The sequence below is a fragment of the Gymnoscopelus microlampas genome, assembly GCF_963454915.1.
Source record: "Gymnoscopelus microlampas genome assembly, chromosome: 7".
NCBI classification, from domain to species: domain Eukaryota; kingdom Metazoa; phylum Chordata; class Actinopteri; order Myctophiformes; family Myctophidae; genus Gymnoscopelus; species Gymnoscopelus microlampas.
The window spans coordinates 38,453,297-38,476,623 of record NC_139944.1 but is presented as its reverse complement, the minus strand read 5'-3'; the positions used below and the strand labels follow the sequence as shown (position 1 = coordinate 38,476,623).

The following is a 23,327-nucleotide window of genomic DNA, read 5'->3' as shown; positions in this document are numbered from 1 at the left end:
TCTTTTCAGGCCATCAGATGCCTGCTGGGGCAGCAGCTGCTTCCCGCAGCGTTTAATAGCGAGGCTGAAGAGTGCGGGTGACAAAACACAGCAGCCAGCCTCGGGGTATTTTTAGTGCTTGGGCCCTCTGTCACTGCGAGTCGTCCTACACAACGCCCAATGAAGGGAATTACCATAGCTGCGGACTAATCCATCAATATTAGTCAGACGGTGTCATTTAGAGCTGATTGGGATGGGCGGTACGGGAGGCCCAGGTGTCCTTGTGTGTACCGAATTATCACCTGAGCAAATTTGATGTTGCACCTGAGCTGTGGAGACATGGCTGGAAGATTTGCATGTTTGCCCGTAGGGAAATGAAGTGGATTGTACTTTTGTTGACTATGCTCCAGACAGCTGCTGTCAAAATATACTTTCTCCAATAATAACCTTAGCACATTGTTCTCTACCTCTAGTTTTCTGCTGCTGTTTTTGGTTGTTTTGTTTTTTTCACTTTTAGGGTTATACAGCATACACAGAGGTTTCACTAGCCTGCTGAGTTACAGATCAAATTTATTTGGCACAGATATACTCACAGATTCCCTCAGACTATAAATGAACAAAAGCACACGTGATTGCGAAAGACGTCCAAGCTCACCAAAGGATTTTTTTTGTTTGTTTTGTTTTTAACCCATTAAGACCTGGAACTGTGTCATTTTTAGATTTGAGCTAAAAAGCATTATTTTACACTTTGGGCTATTCAAAAATAGCAGATATACAAGCTCATAGCGCGTTGTAGATCTGCTATTTTTGAAAAATCGTGAAAATGTGTGCAAATCTTCTGAATAAATATATTTTTAAAGCGAACATTTTTAACTCAAAATTCTGGGGGTCCCTGGAACAAAATATTTTGATGGGGGTCCATAGGCCAAATACATATAATTTTGGGGGTCCTTGACATGAAAAAGATTGAGCACCACTGATATAGAAACATACGTTTCTCAGAATACTGTTGAGATTTAGGAGACATGTAGAATCGGCTTCAGGTCTCAATGGGTTAATGTGGGCCGGCATAGTGAGCATACAGTACATCACAGGGCACGTTCACAGATAACACAACACATACTGCAGCACGCCACATAATGCTTTCTTCTTTTTAATATCATAATTATCTTTAGCCGTTGATCTTTTTGAATCTATAGGTTTCTTTATTTCACATTTAAGGCATGGCTTATTATCACTGCTTTCCCTCATCCATCCATATTATCATTCTGTTAACATCTGCTCCAGACATTATTGATGTGTTTCTACAGTGTTGTCAGGAATAGAAACAGCATGGATGGTGTGTGTGTGTGTGTGTGTGTGTGTGTGTGTGTGTGTGTGTGTGTGTGTGTGTGTGTGTGTGTGTGTGTGTGTGTGTGTGTGTGTGTGTGTGTGTGTGTGTGTGTGTGTGTGTGTGTGTGTGTGTGTGTGTGTGTGTGTGTGTGTGTGTGTGTGTGTGTGTGTGTGTGTGCGTGTGTGTGTGTGTGTGAAAAAATGCACACATGATGAATGCAAGGAAGAACCTCCATCCCAATTTTTTTCAAATCTCCTCATGGTGGCGCTACAACAGCCCACATCACATTTTGGCCTATAACTCTTGAACCATAGGTCGTACAATCAATATCTTTTTTCCCTGCAACTAGGTCCCGTTTGTGCCAGATAAAATGTTCATAAAATAGTGTGTTTTCTTCAAAACACACTTTTTTGCTACTACTCCTACAGATATTGTCCAAAACACATTATCTCTCGAGTCATGTGATCAAGATATACAAGTTAGATTTTTCAGATCCCATTCCAAGTGGCTATGACCAAGGTTTCCGGACGCTGGTTAAGCAACCCGGCCTGGCGGAGACCTGTGCTCCGAGGAGCACTCTTTTCTAGTTTATACTCAGTCGCACACTGTTGTCGTGTGCCGAAAACAGCCAATCTACAAGCTCACAGCGTGTCGCAATGCAACACATAGTGAGCTTGTAGATCGGCTATTTTCGGTTATGAGGACTTTACTTTACAAAGAAAATGGAAGAAATTACTTTAGTAAAAATGCAGACCTAAAATGTTGATATACACGTTGGTATAGTGATACCAACGTGTGTGTGTGTGTGTGTGTGTGTGTGTGTGTGTGTGTGTGTGTGTGTGTGTGTGTGTGTGTGTGTGTGTGTGTGTGTGTGTGTGTGTGTGTGTGTGTGTGTGTGTGTGTGTGTGTGTGCGTGCGTGCGTGCGTGCGTGCGTGCGTGCGTGCACGTGCATGCGTGTGTGACTTAAACACTATTTTAGTGTATTAATAACCCGCCCCAGGCCTTCTATGGTGTCTGCTATATCCTCTACTAACACTGTTCTGCCATTTCTCTCTCCTTCTCATCCTGTCTTGTCAGTCCCAGGCCTGTTGAATATTAGCTCATCTGTTAGTGACAACTTTGCAAATATCAGCTGGATTCCTGGAAGCCAATACAAGGATTCAGAGTTATATATTGCATATTTGAACAACCGTAAGATCATATTACCTTTTCCTACAGTATCAATGTCTGCTCTATGTCACAATGATTTTGTTTCAAAGCCAAGAAATCCTTCCCTGTAGACTTACAACTAACATCAATAACCCTGTGTGTTTTATGTCTGACATAGTCCTTCATGTGTTTTTTCTTCATACACTAGTACATGCTACTGCTTGTGTGTGTGATCTCCTGAGTACTAACCCTTCCTGGTCGTTCACCCTGTGTGTAGGTAAAGGTAACTGGAAGATATCTGAGCGGGTAAACACCTCAAGGGCTTTCCACGTCATTGAGGGGCTCGAGCCTGGGACTGAATACACTGTGCGCCTTATGACTAACAACAACTGGGTTGATAATTCTAGCATATTTGAAGATGTTCTTATCAGGACCAGGTCCAAAGGTGAGGAGGGTCGACGCCGAAAAGAGTTCACACCAAAAAACAAAACTCAACAAAAAAAAGCACAACAACTAAATGACGTGTCAATTGAGCTCAATTGAGCAGAGTGCAGCTAGACTAGAGTCAGCACGCCCTTGAAAGTGACTCCTCAAGGTGCTGCGTGCGTGGTCCTCCTTGATGTCGATAGGATTTGATTTAGCCCTGCTGCCGAGTGCTTGGACTCGCCGAAAAGGAATTACATTTGCACAGCATTCCTTACTTGATTAATTAGACAAGCGGATTAGCTGTTTAATATTAATATTGGTCTTTATTGCAGCACACACACTACCTGCCAACCTCTCTGCCTTTGTGCATCAGATAGTCGTTTGTCGATGTAAACATTCAATCAAGTATCCCCGACGTAGAGGCCAAGGCAAGTCAAAGTCACTGTGGGTTATATTGTTCTCTTCAGGTCTGGCCAGCATCCACGGAGGGATATCCACCCAAGGCTGGTTTATTGGCCTGATGTGTGCCATCGCTCTCCTCACCCTCATTGTCTTGATCGCCTGCTTTGTCAACAGAAATAAAGGAGGGAAGTATTCCGGTAAGGTGTTTCACTCAATGCAAGTATATGCATGCCCATGCCTCCTCCTGAATGCTAACTAATTGCTGCCCCAAGTGTTATTATATTCCCATTTAGCTGTTTGTTGCTAAGACAGAAATTACAAATCATTCCGGGTGCCATTAGAGGAATACTTAACCCGTTAAGACCGGGGAACGCATCTGTGTGTCATTTTTTAGATTTCTTTGGCTATTCAAAAATAGCAGATATACAAGCTTGTACAGAAGATCTGCTATTTTTGAAAAATCGTGAGAATTCGTGGCAAAATCTTGGATTATATATTTTTTAACATTTGTCAAATATTTAGTTCCAGGAACCCCCAGAAGCAAAGATTTGAGTTACAAATGTCCGCAAAAAAAACCCCAAAACCCGAAATATTTGCCCAACTTTTCATGATTTTAAAAAAAATAGCCGATCTACAAGCGCATAGCGCGGCACTCGGTGCCGCGCTTTGAGCTTGTAGATCTGCTATTTTTGAATAACCCAACGAAATCTAAAAATGACGGAGATGCGTTCCCGGTCTTAAAGAGTTAAACAGATGTATTAGTTTCCAGGAGTGTAAGCATCACGCCATGGGTCATTTCAATGCAAATGTGTACAGGGGAATAGGAAACGTGTGTTGATAGGAAAAACACATTTATACCTGCGACGTTTTGAATTTTTGCATTGCTTTGATATGCTGTTTATTTTATGCCACTGACTACAAAGCAAGGCGGTGTGCTAGCCCACACTCCAGATGCAAATATTACATGAGGCAGCCGCCTCGGGAATGATTCCATAAGCACCGTGTTAATGTTCCGGGCATGAGGGTCCTTTTTTTTACAGCTTTGATCATTCACCAGCTAATGGCCACCTGGTTGTCATCTTGCCCCGCTATCACTTAAAACGTCAGCAGAATAAGACCAGGGAACACACAGCTCTGTGTTTCTGTGGGGGGGGGGGGGGTGTTCTCATTATGCACTCCTCATTCTTCCATCTTACTATTTCTGTCATTCCTTTTAACCTTTTTCTGACATGATATGTTAAGCGTAACACACAGCACCGTCAGCTCACTTTAATTAACGTGATGTTTTTATAATTTTTTTAGCATACCATGTTATTATGCAAAAAAATAGGTGAATTTGAACTGTGTTTGAACGAGTGTGGGGCGCTGGGAGTCAGAACATTGGAAGTCATTGCTGTCGTCGGACAAGAAACCTTGTATCTCCATTTTTAAACTTGATATGTTTTTTTTACCCTTCGTAATAGGCTCAATGCACAGCAGCCATATTGTGAAGACATTCACAGGTGTTACCAATGATACTAATGAAGGCTCCCGTTCCATTCTGGTCAAACAGAGTCAGGGTGCTGATGTTGTGCACGTTGGTTCACTGGAAACTAGTGATGAGCGGGTCGACCCGTAACCCGCGGGTCAACCCGCGGCGCGGGTGGGTCGAGTCAGAATTTCAGAGGCTGTGGGTGAGCGGGTCAGCCGCTCTCACACGCAAAAATAAAAATAAAAAAGATCACATGCTCTTGTTTTGTCTTTATTCCTAATAAGAATAAGAATAATAACAATAAAACAGTTTGAATACACTTGGGAATTATATTCTAACCATGATTTTACAGAATTTAAAAAAAATCGTGGGTCACGGGGCGGGTTGAGCCATAGATTTATATATGGGTTCGCGGGGCGGGTTGAGGCGGGTTGGGTTCCGTCGCGGGGCGGGGCGGGTCATGAAAAAACCCGACCCGCTCATCACTACTGGAAACACTCTGCTACACCAGTGAGTCTACAATTTGGGTCCAGCGACCCTCATGGTTCTTTAAGGGGGTTCCAAATGGCCCCTTACAGGTGTGTAACTCTGAGAGTGTACAAATGGAACCAAATGGACCCGTACACTCTCAGAGTTATGGGGGGCGTGGAAATTGAAAAATCTGAGAACCACTGTGCTACACTAAAATGGAACAGAGCCTTCATTAGTGTCATTGGTAACACCTGTGAAGAAAGTGATAATATGGCTGCTGTGCATAGAGCCTACTGAATGTCCTACTTCACCATACTACAGTGTCACACAAAAGTAGCAGAAATAGCCGATCTACAAGCTCATTGGGGATGTGACGCGTCGTGAGCTTGTAGATCGGCTATTTTTTGCTATTTCTGATTTTGTTTTTAAAGCCTGTCTGTTGGTTTTATAAATATTTAACCAATGAAAAGTATTAAAGGGATAGTTCACCCCATAGTTCACCCTCTTATTTTCTATCAATTGCACACCCCATGAAGCATTGAATTCATGGAGATTTTTTCGTTTTTATCGCATTCCTGAGCCAATAATTGATGACCAGCGGAAAGATGCTAATGTCTCCGGTAGGAGACTCAAAGTTGACACATTGTGTCTGCTACCGGAGCCGCCGCAGGTCATCAAATTATTGGCTTAGGAATGCGACAAAAACTCAAAAATATCCATGAATTCAAGTCTTCATGGGGTGTGTAATCGATAGAAAAAAAAGTCATTTTGGGGGTGAACTATCCCTTTAACATTGGATCAAATGGAACACTGGTCCAATGGTTCTTTTCTTTCTCCATTTCCTGAAAAGTACCAGTTTTGGACATGTGAGGTTTCTGCCTGACAGCGAGGATATTCAAAGCAACCTTACAATAAAAGGTCACAGTGCTCTTCAGTGGGTTATTATTCATCTCTGGAGGAATCCACTGATAGGCTCTCTCTCTCTCTCCTCCTCTTCTTCTTCTGAGCAGTAAAAGAGAAAGAAGACCTTCACCCAGATGTGGAGTCCCAGGGGATGAACGACGACACGTTTTGTGAATACAGGTGAAGCTTAATCCTCCCTGGTGGCGTTTCAGCCACCGTACTGTAATCCATACTGTACCACCGATATGACATGGTGTCCTATACCACCATACAACCACCATACTGTAATCCATACTGTACTGTACCACCAATATGACATGGTGTCCTACACAGCAGTGATTCTCAACCTTTTTGAGTTTTGATAATGCATAACAGTTTGATGTACAACCAACCCGATCTCCAAGAATGTAGTATACATTGCACGGAGGTGTCATTCCGTGCATAGACAACTGGAAAACCCGAATATCCGTGCATAGTCGCCTCACATCTCCCCCATTGTGACTAAACCATTTCGGAGGCGCGCAGTCTCAAGGGAACTGGAGCCACGTAAGGGACCACCGAGCGAGCTAAAGCGAGCGAGTTGCCGTCCCGAACGTTGCGACGTTCCCTTGAACCTGCTCAGCGACGTTTGAGTTATGTACCGATAGGCACAGAATCGTACATTTTGTTGTGGGGACTGCTCTGCTTCCGGGTTTTTCCGGGTTGCAACTGGTTACGCCCACCGTGGGACTCGTCGTACATATGCACGGATTTTCTGTGTTTCTAGGCTACTATGCACGGAATGACGTGCACTGGATCCGCGCAATGTATACTCAATTCTTGGAGATCAGGCTGGTACAACGGTGTATTAGGGCCATCTAAGTGGAAAAAAAAGGAAGAAAAAAAAGGCGGAGGGTGGAGGGGGCATTATTCTGAGAGTTTAATGTCGGAAATTTCTGACTTTTTAAAGACTTTTTACCTAGATGGCCCTACTATGCCGTTGTAGATGTGCATTGGGCCACGGACCCCCGTTTGATATCATTTTTTATCTCTTCAACCCCCAATCTATAGACTGTAAAATCCTCAGTGTTAATTTAACGCTGAGAGTTCCATTCGTACACTCTTGGGAGTTACAGACCTGTATAGATGTTGGTACCATTAGGAGAGATAACAGGCAAACGTTGATCAAAATAACCATTCTTCTACATTCTCTAAGTGTGTAGACTTCTTGTTACTTAATAATAAGTAATGCAGATGTTTAACAATAATTTAATTTAAAATGAAACCAAATGGACCCGTAAGGGTCCATTTGGTTTCATTTTACGCTCTCAAGAGTTAAAGATCTATAAGGGTCCATTTGGTTACCAACTCTCCATCATTTAGCTGGGGGACCACCCGCAACCCCCTGAAGGACCACTGGTTTCTGGTTGAGAACCACTTGCTTTACGCAGACACCCTTCAGACAGCCCTGCGGCGATGACGAGCAGCAGCTGAGTAACTGACTGTGTGATAAACAACAGCAATAAGCGTATATCCCCTGTGTTGCTGTTTACACATGGTGTGGTGTTGTTGTAATATCTCCCTTTATAAAGGCCTTATGTGAATAGGCTGCTGTGTGTTCTGGTGGTGGTGGCGGTGGTGATGGCCTCACTAGTTGACGTCTCATTAGAGAGGAGCTGCCTCATTGCTCCAGACGTCTCCATTTGTTTCTGAATGGGAGCTAAAGCGAAGGCTTTGCCCCCGTTCCCACAGCAGGGGGGCCAAAACCAATCAGCACAATTGAAAGAATCTCATCTCGGGGGCAGTAATATCTGGGCCCTCGTTTCATTAACCCATTAAAGCCGGGAATGCATTTTTGTCATTTTTTTTATTTGAGCTAAAAAAAGCATTATTTTACACTTTGGGCTATTCAAAAATAGCAGATCTACAAGCTCATAGCGCGGCACCGAGTGCCGCGCTATGAGCTTGTAGATCTGCTATTTTTGAAAATCAAGAAAAAATCAAGAAAAATCTTTGAATATGTATATTTTTAAAGCGAACATTTTAACTCAAATCTTCGCTTCTGGGGGTCCCCGGAAAAACATATTTTGAGATGGGGGTCCGCGGCCAAATACATATACATGTATGACATACATGATTTGGGGTCCTTGACATGAAGAGGTTTGAGAACCACTGACATGGTAACATATGTTTGTTCAAAAAACTGTTAGGATTTAGAAGACATTTTGTAGAATCGGCCTCAGGTCTTAATGGGTTAATCCTTTAGTGGTCCAATTCATAATGCCCTCCCGCAGTACGAGTCCCGGAGCGATTCCCCAATCAAAAAATCTGCACGCCACTACAAAAATCTTTGACGAGACGAGTGTCAAAAAGTGGCTCAGCGGCGGGTACAGCGCACGTGCCCTCAACTCCAAGACGAATGGAATTGAAGTGTTTATTTCACGAATAATATTTTCTGTCAGGTGATAAGAAGCGGCTTGCTAGCTCTCATGCATTGAAGGAGGCGTGAGCTCGGCTCTAGGCTCTCCCTAGGCTGGCAGAGGGAGTGTAGCGCCCAGGATTACTTAGACAATTGGCACAGGGTGAAAAAATGGGTTACAAAATCGTGGGATAAAAATTCAGGGAAAAAAAAAATGATAATATTTTCTAATTGTCACTATACAGTTGACTCAGAAAGTGGCCCTGGAATAGATCACAGAGATTAGTGGAAGATGCATGTAAATGCTCCCCTCTTGTTCCTCCTGGTCACTTTATTAGGTTAATCATCTTACATACAGTATTACAACCCGCACTTGAGCGGTTAAAGCACATTATAGGGTGCAAGCATGAGCAGGTTCAAAATCCCCCCATCAGTTTAATGTCCCCCCATCAATATCCCTCATTTCTCTTTGTCAATTGCACTCGTATGCAAACAGTGGTCGTAATTATAAATGTCCTGACTTGTGCATATATATATATGTATGATTATTATTTCCCGTCGTCGCTTAGGGCAGGGTAAATGCTAATGCCAATCACGGAGGAGGCTCATTGCCGGAGCTCTCTGACAGCTCCAGCCTTCACCATGTCCTTGCCAATAAGCTGTAGTGTGTAGAGAGTGAAGCCGTGAGAGAGAAATGAGGTGATTTTAAACCATCCAATCCGGGAACGCGCCTGTGTCATTTTAGATTTTAGCTATAGCTATATTATGTTATACTTTGGCTATTCAAAAATAGCAGATATACAAGCTCATAGCCCGGCACCGAGTGCCGCACTATGAGCTTGCAGGTCTGCTATTTTTGAAAAATCATGCAAATGTGTGCAAATCTTTGAATATATGTAACAGAGTGGTTCACTACCTCAGCCTGATGACCTGAAAGTCTAATATCTCCCCCGAGCGGTAGGGATATCCCTTTGGCTTAGCGGTTAAGATGTTGGCTTTCCACGTTGGAGATCCGGGTTCGAATCCCGGGCGTTACATACAGTAGATATATATTTTTAAAGCGAACATTTGTAACTCAAATCTTTGCTTCTGAGGGTCCCTGGAACAAAATATTTTGAGATGGGGGTCCGCGACCAAACACATATCATTTTTGGGGGGTTCTTGGCCTGAAAAAGTTTGAGAACCACTGATATTATAGCAACATATGGTTTCCAGAAAACTGTTAGGATTTAGAAGACATTTGTAGATGTGTTCCCGGATTAAATGTTTTAATTAGACCTGGAACGCATCTGTGTCACTTCTTTGGCTATTCAAAAATAGCAGATATACAAGCTCATAGCGTGGCACCGAGTGCCGCGCTATGAGCTTGTAGATCTGTTATTTTTGAAAAATCGTGAAAAAAAATATTATATATTTTTTCAAAAAACTTTTTTGATTTAGAAAACATTTTTAGAATCGGCCTCAGGCCTCAAAGGGTTAAAAAAGGAAAGTAAAAATGTATTAAAAAAAATCCACGTGCCTCTGCTGTGCGTGTGTTGTGCAGTGACAACGACGAGAAGCCGCTGAAGGGCAGCCAGCACTCTCTGAGCGGCGAGATGAAAGCGGCGGAGAGCGGGGACAGCATGGTGGACTATGGCGACGAGGACGCGCAGTTCAACGAGGACGGCTCCTTCATCGGGGAGTACGCCGGGCGGAAGGGGGAGAAGCGGGCGTCCGGGGAGATCAAAGCCGCCACTGTTCAAACCCCGGCGTGAGGAAGCGGAGCCGCCGTCATCATCTATCTGTCCTTTCCTGGGATACCATTTTCACTGGGTCTGGTTTACACTGTAAAAATCTGCAGTGTACTACTGTACATTTAACCCTGAGAGTGTCAAAAATGGAAGGGTCCATTTTTTTACGCTCTCGGGGGTTAAATGTGCACTCCGGATTTTGCTGTGTAGGAGGAACAAATAACGGTGGAGAAGACATTATCCATACTGAGCACCATCTTGTGTGAAATGTAATGCATCACTGTCAAACTGCACTGCCATCCTCATTTTATGAAGCTACACCGTTTTATCAAGTCGTAAGAGAAATGGCCATTTCTAAATGTATGCTGTATATAAATACTGTATATTGTATGTGCAAAAAAAAGTGTTTTTTATTACCGCAAAACAATGAAGACGTCTGGGAGCGCTTGCGTTATAATGTTTTTTGTAAATGGAATTATAGTATTCAGTTTGTATGAATGTTAAAGTAAGGGAGAAAAGAAACGGCCACATTTCCTAATTGCACATCATTTTATGCAGTCTTGTTTCTCATGTTTTTTCGCGAACGAGTATAATGTGGGGATATGAAGTTGTTGCTTTTCGACTGAAGCAATTATTATTGACATTTTATATTTGAAACGGATCCATTAAATATGATATGTGTACTGGTTGTTTATTAACTTATTTCTTAAGGTTTTATGCCTGGTAGTAACAAGGTAATATAGACGGTGGTTAAATGCATACAAAATATCATAAAGTTGCATTCTGAATATCACCTCGAAAGGTACAATTTCCACACGTTTTTTCCTTGTTTAATAGCTTTTTCCAAGAAATTGTTGGAATATAACCCATCGCCAAATTAAACCACTGCTTACCTTAAACAGCCTATTTCAGGGTTTTCCAATTATAAGCTGCCAAACGTATTGCCTGATGTTACATTCCAAATGTCATCCATTTTTGGATGACTAATTACCCGCTTCAAACAGAACCTGGTATATCCTCCAACAGGGTGAAATGACTTAGTCTCTCAAATAAAGTGTTAAGTAAACAGACAATTCATTCTGTCTCATAGACTGTAATATATTTAGAATGATTGCCTGACAGCTGGTACAGCCACAATTAACCTTTAAGTTGTGACACACAATTCCACAATGTTGTCTGTACATTTCCCCTTTGAACATACAGTACTGTACGTCTCAGTAATGCATTAAGTAGATATCTAATCTTTTAGTGTATCAGTAATCTGATTACAGCGCTTTCATAGTAACTGTAACGGATTAAACCCCATTTTTTTGTTACCAGACTGTAATTGGTCTTTCCTCAGCCTGCCATGCACAGCATTGCATACTGTAATCTGTCATTACCGATTTACGTTTCACAGTATATCGTTACCTACTTTAATCTGTCACTCCCCAACCTGTGATTCACAGCATAGCATATTGTCTTCTGTCATTCCCCAACCTGATATTCACAGTAAAGCATAATCAGTGTTGCGTCAGTCGCAACACGGAGGAAGAAGAGAGAGCCTTTCTTTGTGCATAATTATATCACTGTCGTTGTCATTCAGAACATGATTATTGTGTTATAGCATCAACAGTAACATTAACAGAGCCATCAGCTTAATTGCAACTTTTGTATAAATACAGCAATTTGCATGTTAAGAATGTTGATCGGTGTTTTTGATGTCATTAAATTGCTATACTTTCTTACACCGTGGTAATGGTTTGACTGCCTGTTCAGCCCACTTTGCATTATCCTATTATTATTATTATTATCCTATGCATATATGTTACATAGGGTTGTATTACAATATTTTTTAGATGCAAGAACATGAAGAGTAAAGCATCTGCTTTAACTCCTATGAAGATCTCTTGACCTTAACCACTTAACCCATTGAGACTTGGAACTGTGTCATTTTTAGATTTGAGCTAAAAAGCATTATTTTACACTTTGGGCTATTCAAAAATAGCAGATATACAAGCTCATAGCGCGGCACCGAGTGCCGCGCTATGAGCTTGTAGATCTGCTATTTTTGAAAAATCGTGAAAATGTGTGCAAATCTTTGAATATATATATTTTTAAAGCGAACATTTTTAACTAAAATCGTTGCTTCTGGGGGTCCCTGGAACAAAATATTTTGATGGGGGTCCGCGGCCAAATACATATAATTGTGATGGTCCTTGACATGAAAAAGATTGAACACCACTGATATAGAAACATACGTTTTTCAGAAAACTGTTGAGATTTAGGAGACATGTAGAATCGGATTCAGGTCTCAATGGGTTAAATCTAAGAGCTGAATCTACGTTGTGAGCTTCACCAGTTATGAGTTATGACACGTCCAGAACAGGGACACGAGGGTTCATGTGGTTAATGTCATTGTATGAGAAAACCGGGGAGAATGTTGGAAAATAAAATGAGTGTGGTCATGGTTACTGGATAGAGAGCTACAGTATAGTGTCTAAAAGCAGACCATGAGGGTTTGTTGTGTGGGGTCACGAGGTTATATGCATTTATTTGATCACTCAACTATGTACAGTACTGTATAAGCCGGTGGCATGGTTATACAGACGTGTGCCTGCAGTACATCAACTCCCCCCTGTTCTCAATGACATGAGCATGACACCCTGTCAGGATGAGTGCTTTTATTCCCCCAGGGGGACTACTGTAATACTCAAAATGTACTGTATGCCCTCATGATGCTGTAAGGCACTTTGGAAAAAAGGCATAGGCTAAATGCTATGTGTACAAAAAAATGTAGTCCTCCATCTATTTTAATGCTAGAGATATTTTGACAACACTGAAAGCAATTCTTGTGTTTTTGATTTGAGCTAAAAAGCACTATTTTAACTTTGGCTATTCAAAAATAGCAGATATACAAGCTCATAGCGCGGCACCGAGTGCCGCGCTATGAGCTTGTAGATCTGCTATTTTTGAAAAATCGTGAAAATGTGTGCAAATCTTTGAATATATATATTTTTAAAGCGAACATTTTTAACTCAAATCTTTGCTTAATTCTGGGACCCCCTGGAACAAAATATTTTGAGATGGGGGTCCGCAGCCAAATACATATAGTTTTGGGGGTCCTTGACATGAAAAAGATTGAGCTCCACTGATATAGAAACATAGGTTTTTCAGAATACTGTTGGGATTTAGGAGACTCAGCTTCAGGTCTTAATGGGTCTTAATGCTAGAGATATTTTTGCCAACACTAAAAGCAATCATCTGCACAGAGCTGCCTCGGTTTCTTTTGGCTAATGAATGGGAATGATTATGTTTTCTCATCCACATACCAAATTTCTAAAATTGTGAGCCGGTACAACTTGAGGGACCCCCGTCAGCCTTCACACAGTCATGCACCCCACGTGGAATTTTTGGAACAGCCAGTACCAAAGACTGACTGTCCTTGCTAATCCTGCCCGCCTATGAGCATCCTTTTGTCGCAAGGAGTTGCGTTGGTTTAGACTGAAAACAAGACTGAACCGTTCATAATTATTGACTCTCATCCGACATGTTTTCACTGTGTTCAACCATGACATACAGTAGGAGTAAGGCATTAGGTTTACAACAATCTCTCAAGAACAGATTCTGCTCTGCGCTTGAATCTGTCGGTAGCCGCGTTGACAACCCGTGCACATTGGCTACAAGTGGGCGTGCCATCAGATCAGGAAGCAGGCCGCGCTTCTTTACCCAATCAAATGTAGTGGGCGGGATTTACGTGTGTGCCGTTCGTTCCCCACCGGAAACAAACCGAAACTCATTTAACAATAGCGTACTCGAAGCCGACAAAACCACGGAAAGTTAGTAACATTTTAAATTGCCCTTTCATCATAGAAACAAGTGGGCTTATAAACAAAACGATCCATGTTCTTTGGGAGAAGTGGTGTTAGTGTTCCGTGGAGAAATATTAGTGGGAATGAAAACATAGTCGCACCACCGGAAGTGAAAGGCTGAAGGCAGATAGTTTTAATGTAGTTGGGGTGTTCTACAGTACATATTGTCCACTTTGAACTGTTCTTTTGTGCAATGAGCAGGTCTTAATCGTCAATCCTTGTCCAAATGCAGTATCAAAAGGCTGGAGTGTTTCCATTGTGCTCCTATCAATTTAATGGAATCCATAGCCAGGAACAGAACTGAAGCTTCTTGCACATTCAGATGCTGCCTTTCAATAGGAGGCTGAATGGAAGCTGGTGGAGGGTCAACGATTCCGAAAATGAGGTCATGTGACACACTTATACATGCACCTTGCTGAGGTACGGTGAAAGTGTCTTGCATTGGACAGCATTTTCTCATCAGGCGGCAGAAATCTGAGTGTGTGTGTGTGTGTGTGTGTGTGTGTGTGTGTGTGTGTGTGTGTGTGTGTGTGTGTGTGTGTGTGTGTGTGTGTGTGTGTGTGTGTGTGTGTGTGTGTGTGTGTGCTTGTGCGCGTGTGCGTGCGTGCGTGCGTGCGTGCGTGCGTGCGTGCGTGCGTGCGTGCGTGCGTGCGTGCGTGCGTGCGTGCGTGTGTGTGTTTATTGACTGTCTGCTGCTATAATCTCCCAAACTACTGAGCCAATCATCATATTGGCTCAGTAGTATTTCACAGTATTTCTTGTGCATGCTGCCAACAGGTAGGCAAATATTCCTGAATATTTGTTTTTATCAGTCAACAGCAATTATGTCATCATTTTGTTAATTAATAATTGCAGACCAGTCATCCCTCTCTAGGCTATGGGCTACGCAACCACAAGGTCAGAGACCGGCACTAGCCAATTACAACCAAGCCCCGGATTAAGGCATGTGCTCATGGGCTCATGCGGCCCAGGGCACAAGGCTCTGGGGGGCACAGACCCCCCTGGGCCAGCAGCACCAATCAACTACTTGTCCCCATCCCAACAATACTACGACAATGCTAGTAACATGTCAGGTGAATATAAAGGAGTGCAAACACACATACAGTACTATGTGAATTAAACCTACTTGCAGAATGGGTCCCATCATGCACACCCCACATATTACGTTTAGTCAGTGGTGGGAAAAGTACTCAAATGTTTTACTTAAGTAAAAGTATCAAACTATCAATACTGCAATGTAGAAGTACTCCGTTACAAGTAAAAGTCCGGAATTCAAAATTCACTTGAGTAAAAGTACAAAAGTATTGGTATCAAAATGAACTTAAAGTATCAAAAGTAGAAGTACTAAAATGTTTGAAAATAGCAGATTGGCTATTTTCAAATAGCCTATGTATAAAATAGGGATAAAGTGGTTAATGTATGTTTCATAATATCATAATTTATATCTGAAAAGTAACTAGTAACTAAGGTTGTCAAATAATTGTAGTGGAGTAAAAGTACTATATTTGCCTCTGAGATGTAGTGGAGTAGAAGTAAAAGAAAACTGGAAATACTCAAGCAAAGTAAAGATACGTCAAAATCGTACTTAAGTACAGTACTTGAGTAAATGTACTTTATACACCACTGCGTTTAGTTGTATTGAATAGTTAACTGCTGCCTGGAGGCCAAAGAGGTCTTTGTAGCTATTTCCCTTTATCATTTTTTCTCCAGATCACCACAATTGCGGTGGAAGATAACTGACAAAGCATCTTCAGCCTAATGAAAGTAATCGTATTTAATCATCTGCTCATGTGTCAGCAGCCAAATCAGTATGCATTAATTAAAAGAAACATCATCCAGCTACCCTATGGCATGAGTGAGGATGATACTCAAAACCTGTCAATGCGTAACGAGTCGTCAGCACTCTGTCTCAATGAAGAGGCTTGAGACTGTGTTCTTATGCACATTTTGGAGCTCACAATGTGCAACGTTGCAATGCATTGTGAACTTGTAGATAAGCATACTTTTACCAAAAGTTCACCACAGAATAGGGATGCTAAGTTTTAAGTGCTACTGTAGGATCTACATGATCCTACTTAGTGTAACGTTTTGTGCATCTTTTGCCAAAGCAACTGTACTTATCTATACATTCTAGTCATGAAGCAATTCCATATAACGGTAAGTATCCTTCAGATCAAAGCCCACTGCGATCAAAACCAGCCAGCTCTCCATTAGGCTCCTGCCGTCAAGTCAGAAATGCGGCCCTGATTACATTGCTCCTGCCCCTTCAGATGCAGGCATGCAACAATACTTCATCATAATTGATCATCTACTGTACAGTATGTATGTACAAAATATATTTTTCAAAAGATATAGCAACAAGTGGTGGGCTTAATGCCACTCATCCACACATACAGTAGGTCCTACTGATCAGCATACAGAGAGAGACAGACAGACAGACAGACAGACAGACAGACAGACAGAAACTTACATTATATACAGTACATTATAGATGACAAATTAGACTGCCCATTCAACTTCAAGTTCATTGTCACATCACAAGTTCACAGGTGTAAAAGAGTGGGTGAAATTATGTTTCGCAAGATCCCATCGCTCAGTCCAGGCTGAGCTACTGTATGTCAAGCAATGTCAGAGAGAACAATGAAGAGACGTTAACAATGAATGTGTATGAAGACAATGTTGTTACCCATATGTGTTTGTTAATGTAGGGAGTGGTGCCAATTTCATCATTCCTTTTGCGAAAGACTCCCAAAATGAGTGTGGGCCATTAACGACCTGACACATTACATTTCACATCGCAACCTACAAGTATATGTTAAATTTGTCCATTTTCATGCTGGTTTATAGTTGCACTGGAGTGGATGACCTATCGATTCACTCAACGAGAGAGACTGATGACAATCTCCCAGCTTTCATCGCTAAAACGGTCGGGAAACTATTAAGAGACTTAATTTTCTCTGTTCTAGCAACTGCCAGCAACCACCTTGCACTTAGGAGGAGTGCATGGTCAGATGCATCAGTAGGTGGAGATCTCAGATCATGGCAACGTGAGACTCTATTATCACTTGTGCTATTTTTGTCCTCAGTTTCCTGCCATAGAGTTCAACTCTGCCAGGGCCATCAAAACATGATATAATTTCATGTGCAGTGCACTAGCGCAAAAACACGTAGAGGACTGCAGTGCCATAATGCTGCTCCCATCAGCTTGAATTCCTTTCATAGACTGACTGATCAGCTTGTGGACGTGCTTCGGATGCATGGTCTTGAAATACTTTATTATTTTTATGTCAATTTGGACAGATATGGGGGCTACTGTCATGTACTGTAAATAACGTTCTGATTTGTGTCCACTCCTGTACAAGCATAATTTAAAAGTAATTAACAATCAGCATCCTTTAGGATGCAGTATCTGTAAACCATTGGTTCTTAAAGTGGGGTCCGGGGACCCTCAGGGGTCCTTGAGGGATTTCCAGGGGGTCCCCAGGGGCCCAGCTAAAGGATGGATAGTTAGTAACCAAATGGACCCTTATGGATATGTAACTCTGAGAGTGTAAAAATGGAACCAAATGGACCCTAATGGGTCCATTTGTTTCCATTTGTACACTCTCAGAGTTAAATTAACATTGATTTTACAATATAAATTGTAAAGATAGAAATGCTATTAAATGGGGGTCCATAGCCTAATGCATGTCAAACTGGGCGGTCCTTGAAATTAAAATGGTTGAGAATCACTGCTAGAGCCATAAAAATCTTCTCTTATGGGGGTCCGCCGACCCCATCTTTTCAAATGGGGGTCCGCGGGCTAATAATAAGAGTCAATTTGGGGGTCCTTGACATGAAAAAGTTTGAGAACCACTGCTGTAAACCATGTCAGCCCTTATAAAAAACCCTTTTACTGTATAATTCAGAAAAACACTTGATATTGCATGTAAATGCAACAGCCTACGCAACCCATTCCCCCCGTTGCCTTTTCATACACCAACGCTGCGCCTCAAAACAATGTCACGCACCACACACACACACACACACACACACACACAGGAAGATGAAGGGTGGTATAGGACATGCCTTCTGGCAGAGATTTGCACTGAATATACACTCTACTGAGCGTACCTTTCCAGTTTCATGGTACATGGCCGCTGAGGTGTGAAATGTTACCTCAACGCCTGTTGACTTCCTATTCTTTGATAAGACAAAACATTATAACCACTTTGTTAGGTTACATACCGTATAGACCGTTTTTTTGTAAGCCAGTTTATTGGTCCCACTGTTGTCTACATCAAATCAGATGTTGAAATTAACCCATTAAGACCTGAGGCCGATTCTACAAAATGTCTTCTAAATCTTAACAATTTTTTGAAAAAAACGTATGTTGCTACATCAGTGGTTTTTAAACTTTTTCATGTCAAGGACCCCCAAAATGATATGTATTTGGCCCCAGGGACCCCCAGGGACCCCCAGGGACTCCCAGAAGCAAAGATTTGAGTTACTAATGTTCGCTTTAAAAATATATATATATTCAAAGATTCGCAAAAAAAATCATGATATCTCAAAAATAGCAGATTACAAGCTCGTAGCGCGGTAGTCGGTGCCGCGCTATGAGCTTGTAGATCTGCTATTTTTGAGTAGCCAAAGAAACCTAAAATGACAGAGATGCGTTCCCGGTCTAAATGGGTTAAATTACCAAATCTGAGGAGAGCTCCGTCTCTAATTCGCATTTGAAGTAAAAAAGAAATCCTTCATTGCCGTAGCCAGCAAGTGCTCAACGCTCTCTGAAGGAGTGATTCATTTGGAGCGTTTGCAGAGATTCCAGGCAGAGCCAGAACAAGGCCCTGTGACTCTTTCAAAGCTCTCTAAGGCATCTGGGACATCTGAGGGACTGATCTCAACACATCACACTTGGCGCTGCAAATGAATTGGTCCCCGGGACTCCAGAGCTGTCAGCAACTCACTTTGTATGAGAGCTTCATTCATCAACACAATTTTTCCCTCTGAGCAGCAACTTTTTGAAAGAGAGAGAGAGAGAGAGAGAGAGAGAGAGAGAGAGAGAGAGAGAGAGAGAGAGAGAGAGAGAGAGAGAGAGAGAGAGAGAGAGAGAGAGAGAGAGTGAGAGTGAGTGTGAGAAATGGAGCAGCTATTTTTTCTTTTCTTTTTTGGCCCAGTCCTATTTTTTTATTATTTATTTTTGCATACTATATTTGGAGCCGGTGCTGGACACTGCAGAAACACATTATAAACGGGCTCGCCTGCTGTAATGTCCAATTGACGTATAGGAATGCAGTGGAGGTGACCTCTAGAGATTGTGATTCCTTCTTGAAATAATGTACACCCAGTATCCCATGGTCTCTTCTTGTCTTGTCTTCATAGAGTACATGCTGCTCACAGTAGTGCATGGCTCAGGGGTAGAGTGGCCGGATGGCAACTGCAAGGTTCCCAGTTCGATCCCGGGCTCCCCCGGAGTTGGTGTTGAAGTGTCCTTGAGCAAGACACTGAACATCGGGAGACATTGCTCCCGATGAGCAGGTTGGTGCCTTGCATGGTTTCCTCCGCCATCGGTGTGTGAATGGGTGGATGTAATGCACAATCTATGCATAGCGCTTTGGATGAAAGTGCTATATAAATGCACCATTTACCATGTTTGAAAGACACGTGTTTTGCCAACATCATTTGAACGTTGTCCTGCTGTACGACTGTGATGTGTGCTGATTTCGGGGCGAGCAACGTGTTCGTCTGATCAAAGTATAAATGAGGTTTTTAGGCTGTGTGTACATGTAGCATACTATGTATAATGGTAGATCTGATTGAAATAAATCTGATCACATGATCTAGGTAGAGGACATACACAGTATCTGCAAACCAAGTCGGTCCTCACCCTTTTATAATGCAGAATGAAATTGCTTGATGTAGCACTTAAATACAATAACACCTCTTCACCTCAGGTATACATAGAGTAGGCTACTGCATTGGTTTTCAAAGTGGGGTCCGGGGACCCCCAGGGGTTCTTGGGGGGGTTCCAGGGGGTCCCCAGCTAAAGTACTGTAGTTAACATAGCATCACACTCATTTTGACCACTTTATCCATTTATATGTTGGATATTCAAAAATAGCAGATCTACAAGCTCACAGCCCATCACTGCAAGCTTGTACATCTGCTATTTTTGGAAAAAATGTTTAGACTATTTTGAATATAATTTGTTTTTAACATAAATCTTCTCTTCTGTGGGTCCCTGGCGAAACATTTTCGGATGGGGGTCCGTGGCCAAAATACATATCAATTTGGGGGTCCTTGACTTGAAAAAGTTTGAGAACCACAGTACCAACAGCACAGTAGAGAGAAATGTTTTCTGCACAATGCTTCAGCGCTGTCTGTTGTGATGGCTCCTGCTCAAGAAGCAGTTGTGAGGTTAACGATGATTACACAGCGATGTCAACTGTCTGGGACCGGATCCTGATGACGTGTAACCCCCAAACCCTCTCTCTGTTCGGGAGGGCGACTGTTTGCTTGGAGAGGTTATTGGTATTTGCAGCGTGATAGAATATCTTCCCAGTGTTTGTGGACAGGGCAAGCGGAGGCCAGCTCAGATTGACATATCTGGCACGGACAGACGCCGAGCCCAGGTTTTGGCTGGCACTGATTCGGGAATGTAGGCCAGAGAGGAACACATGGCGGGGCAAAGGTAAGCAGAGGTCCCTGGAGGGGAGGTGAAACAGATGGGTGCCTATCAGACATCTCAGATGGTTGCAGAGACTCCCTGGAAGCCGCCCAACCATGCCGGGTCAGAGAGTGCAAGCAACAGCCATTTGCCACTTCACTTGCATCTCCATTTTCCAACGGTAACTTCTCTGTTCGTTTCCAGCCATGTGCGACACTCCTCACTATTTTAAATACCAGTGCTGTGTCTGCCACCAGTTTAGGCCTGATTTATACTCTGTTGCATGACGGTGTCACGCACTGAAAATAGCCAGTCTACTGTCTACAAGCTCACACCATGTTGTTAATGTCGGCTTGCAACACCATCGTACAGAGTATGAATTGAAGTGGGAAGCCCGATTCAAATGGACCCTTACGGGTCCATTTGGTTTCATTTTACTCTCTCAAGAGTTAAATTATTGTTAAACATCTGCATTACTCAATTTACAAGAAGTCTACACAAATTAGAGAATGTAGAAGAATTGTTATTTTGATCAACATTTGCTCTCCTAATGGTACTAACATCAATACAGCATGGAATTGTGTACAAAATCTTATCCAACGATAACTAAATATTCTAAGTTTTGGGTTCTGAGAGGCTAAATCTCATCATGGACCACCAGTCAAGGCTCACGTGCCGAATAAATAATGGACCTTGATATGAAAAGGGTTGACAACCGCTGCGTTAGAAGGAGTTCTCCCGCTATGGACCAGAGCTACCTGAAGAGCACATCATGACACCATCAATCTACCCTGCTGTGAACACAGCTGTTAATTCCGGATTTTGCCTTTAATGAACACACTGTAATTAAGATACATTACATAAACATGCCAATGCAAAGACTATGCCACTTAGTGCACGTGATGGCTAGATTGAAAGATAATTAGCGGAGGTCAAAAGTTCAAATGATGATTAAATCCCATTATGATCATGTGTGTGTAATATTCCCCATCTCAGTGTAATGTGAAATAATACAGGAAAGGGCCAATCAAGAAATTGCCCCGAGCTTGTATTAAATACAAATGCAATATCTGAGCTACTTGTATTATTTATTGAGGTGCTGGTGGGGGCATTGAAGGGAATCACTTTATTGGCCAAAAGTACCTTACAAATCCCCACTCGGTATATTTGGATTTGAGGATTATTGCATTTAATGCAAGTCTTCCACAACAGGGACAAATAAAATAGTCGGTTCAAAACTGATGCCCCAAATCAAACTATACTGTAATACATATATTACTGTACAGCATTTTTTGTCGTAAAACTTTAACAGCCTTGACAGTTAATTCCACGGCGCATGTGGGTAGTGTTACGCAAAGCCCTGAGGATACGTGGTGATAGTACACAATAATAGCAAATTGATAGTATCAAATTCGGATCAGAAATACCTTCATTCCATTGCATTCAGGAATAATGGGATAACAAATGGTTTAATATTTCACTTTTTCTCACCGCCGCTCAAAATGGAAAGAGTTGTCAATCTGTCATAAAGCACATAGAGGCCTACAGCACAATGATGACACAAATGAATGTTCAGACCAACATCAGTTAAATATTACAATTCTGGTTTAGAAATCATAAGAGTTGGTTTATTGAACAAGAAATCAACGTATCTGTTAGCTATAGCAGTGGTTCTCAACCTGTGGGTCAGGTCCTCACATAATTTGGGGGGGGGGGGGGTCCCCACATGACAGTAAAGTGACAATTTAAAGACTTTTCAGACCTTTTTAATACCTATAAATAAAATGAAAATAGACCAAAAGACCATTACTGCATCAAAGGTAATCAACAAACTACACAAACTGGTCAAACATTGTCCAAATTTTCAAATCATATTCACCTGTTTCTTGGCTGTGTGATTTCCACTTCCTGTCGGATTTCATTGGATATCATTAGTCATCTGACCGGTTTCATTGGATTTCATTGGATATCATTAGTCATCTGACCGGTTTCATTGGATTTCATTGGATCAAAAGACAGGAAGTGGAACACAGTGAAAAGCCTAGGAAACAGGTGGATAAGAAAGAGGCAAAAATTGGGAAAATAGCTGATCTACAAGCTCACGAGGCAGCAGTGCTACAGCAGCCACCAGGCCAGGAGCAGCCACCACCACCAGTGTTGCCAGAATTTGTGAGAGAAACAAGCAACCAGGTCTAGGAAAACCAGCCCAAAAGAAGCGACGATGGGCCAACATGAGCACTTTCACATATACATCAGCTATTTGAAAATAGCAGATCTACAAGCTCACAACGCGTCGCATCGCGACGCGTTGTGAGCTTGTAGATCTGCTATTTTCAAATAAAATCTTGCGGGCTAAATTATAGTAAGCAGATCTGGCAACCCTGGCTACAGCAGCCACCAGGCCAGGCCAGGCCAGGAGCAGCCACCACCACCACCACCACCAGACAGCTGCTTTACTGACGCTGATCAACCGCAATAGGCCCAGTTCTGGGCCTATATGTCGGTAAGTGTTGTTCCCAGTTCTGTGTATTATTGGTTCTGCTCAAGCATACTCTCTTCAC

General features: G+C 42.3%; 1 protein-coding gene across 2 annotated transcripts in view; it reads left to right on the top strand.

The window, feature by feature from the left end:
* The window catches only part of chl1b (cell adhesion molecule L1-like b), a 110,311-nt gene extending 98,389 nt beyond the window's left edge, over positions 1-11,922 (top strand). For both annotated transcript variants that reach the window (XM_084063605.1, XM_084063606.1), the window contains exons 24-26: positions 3,356-3,487; positions 6,243-6,315; positions 10,077-11,922. In XM_084063605.1, coding sequence (XP_083919731.1) covers positions 3,356-3,487; positions 6,243-6,315; positions 10,077-10,287 — 416 coding nt within the window. In that variant the 3' untranslated portion in view covers positions 10,288-11,922. The remainder of the gene's footprint in view (positions 1-3,355; positions 3,488-6,242; positions 6,316-10,076) is intronic.
* Positions 11,923-23,327: the final 11,405 nt, after the last annotated feature.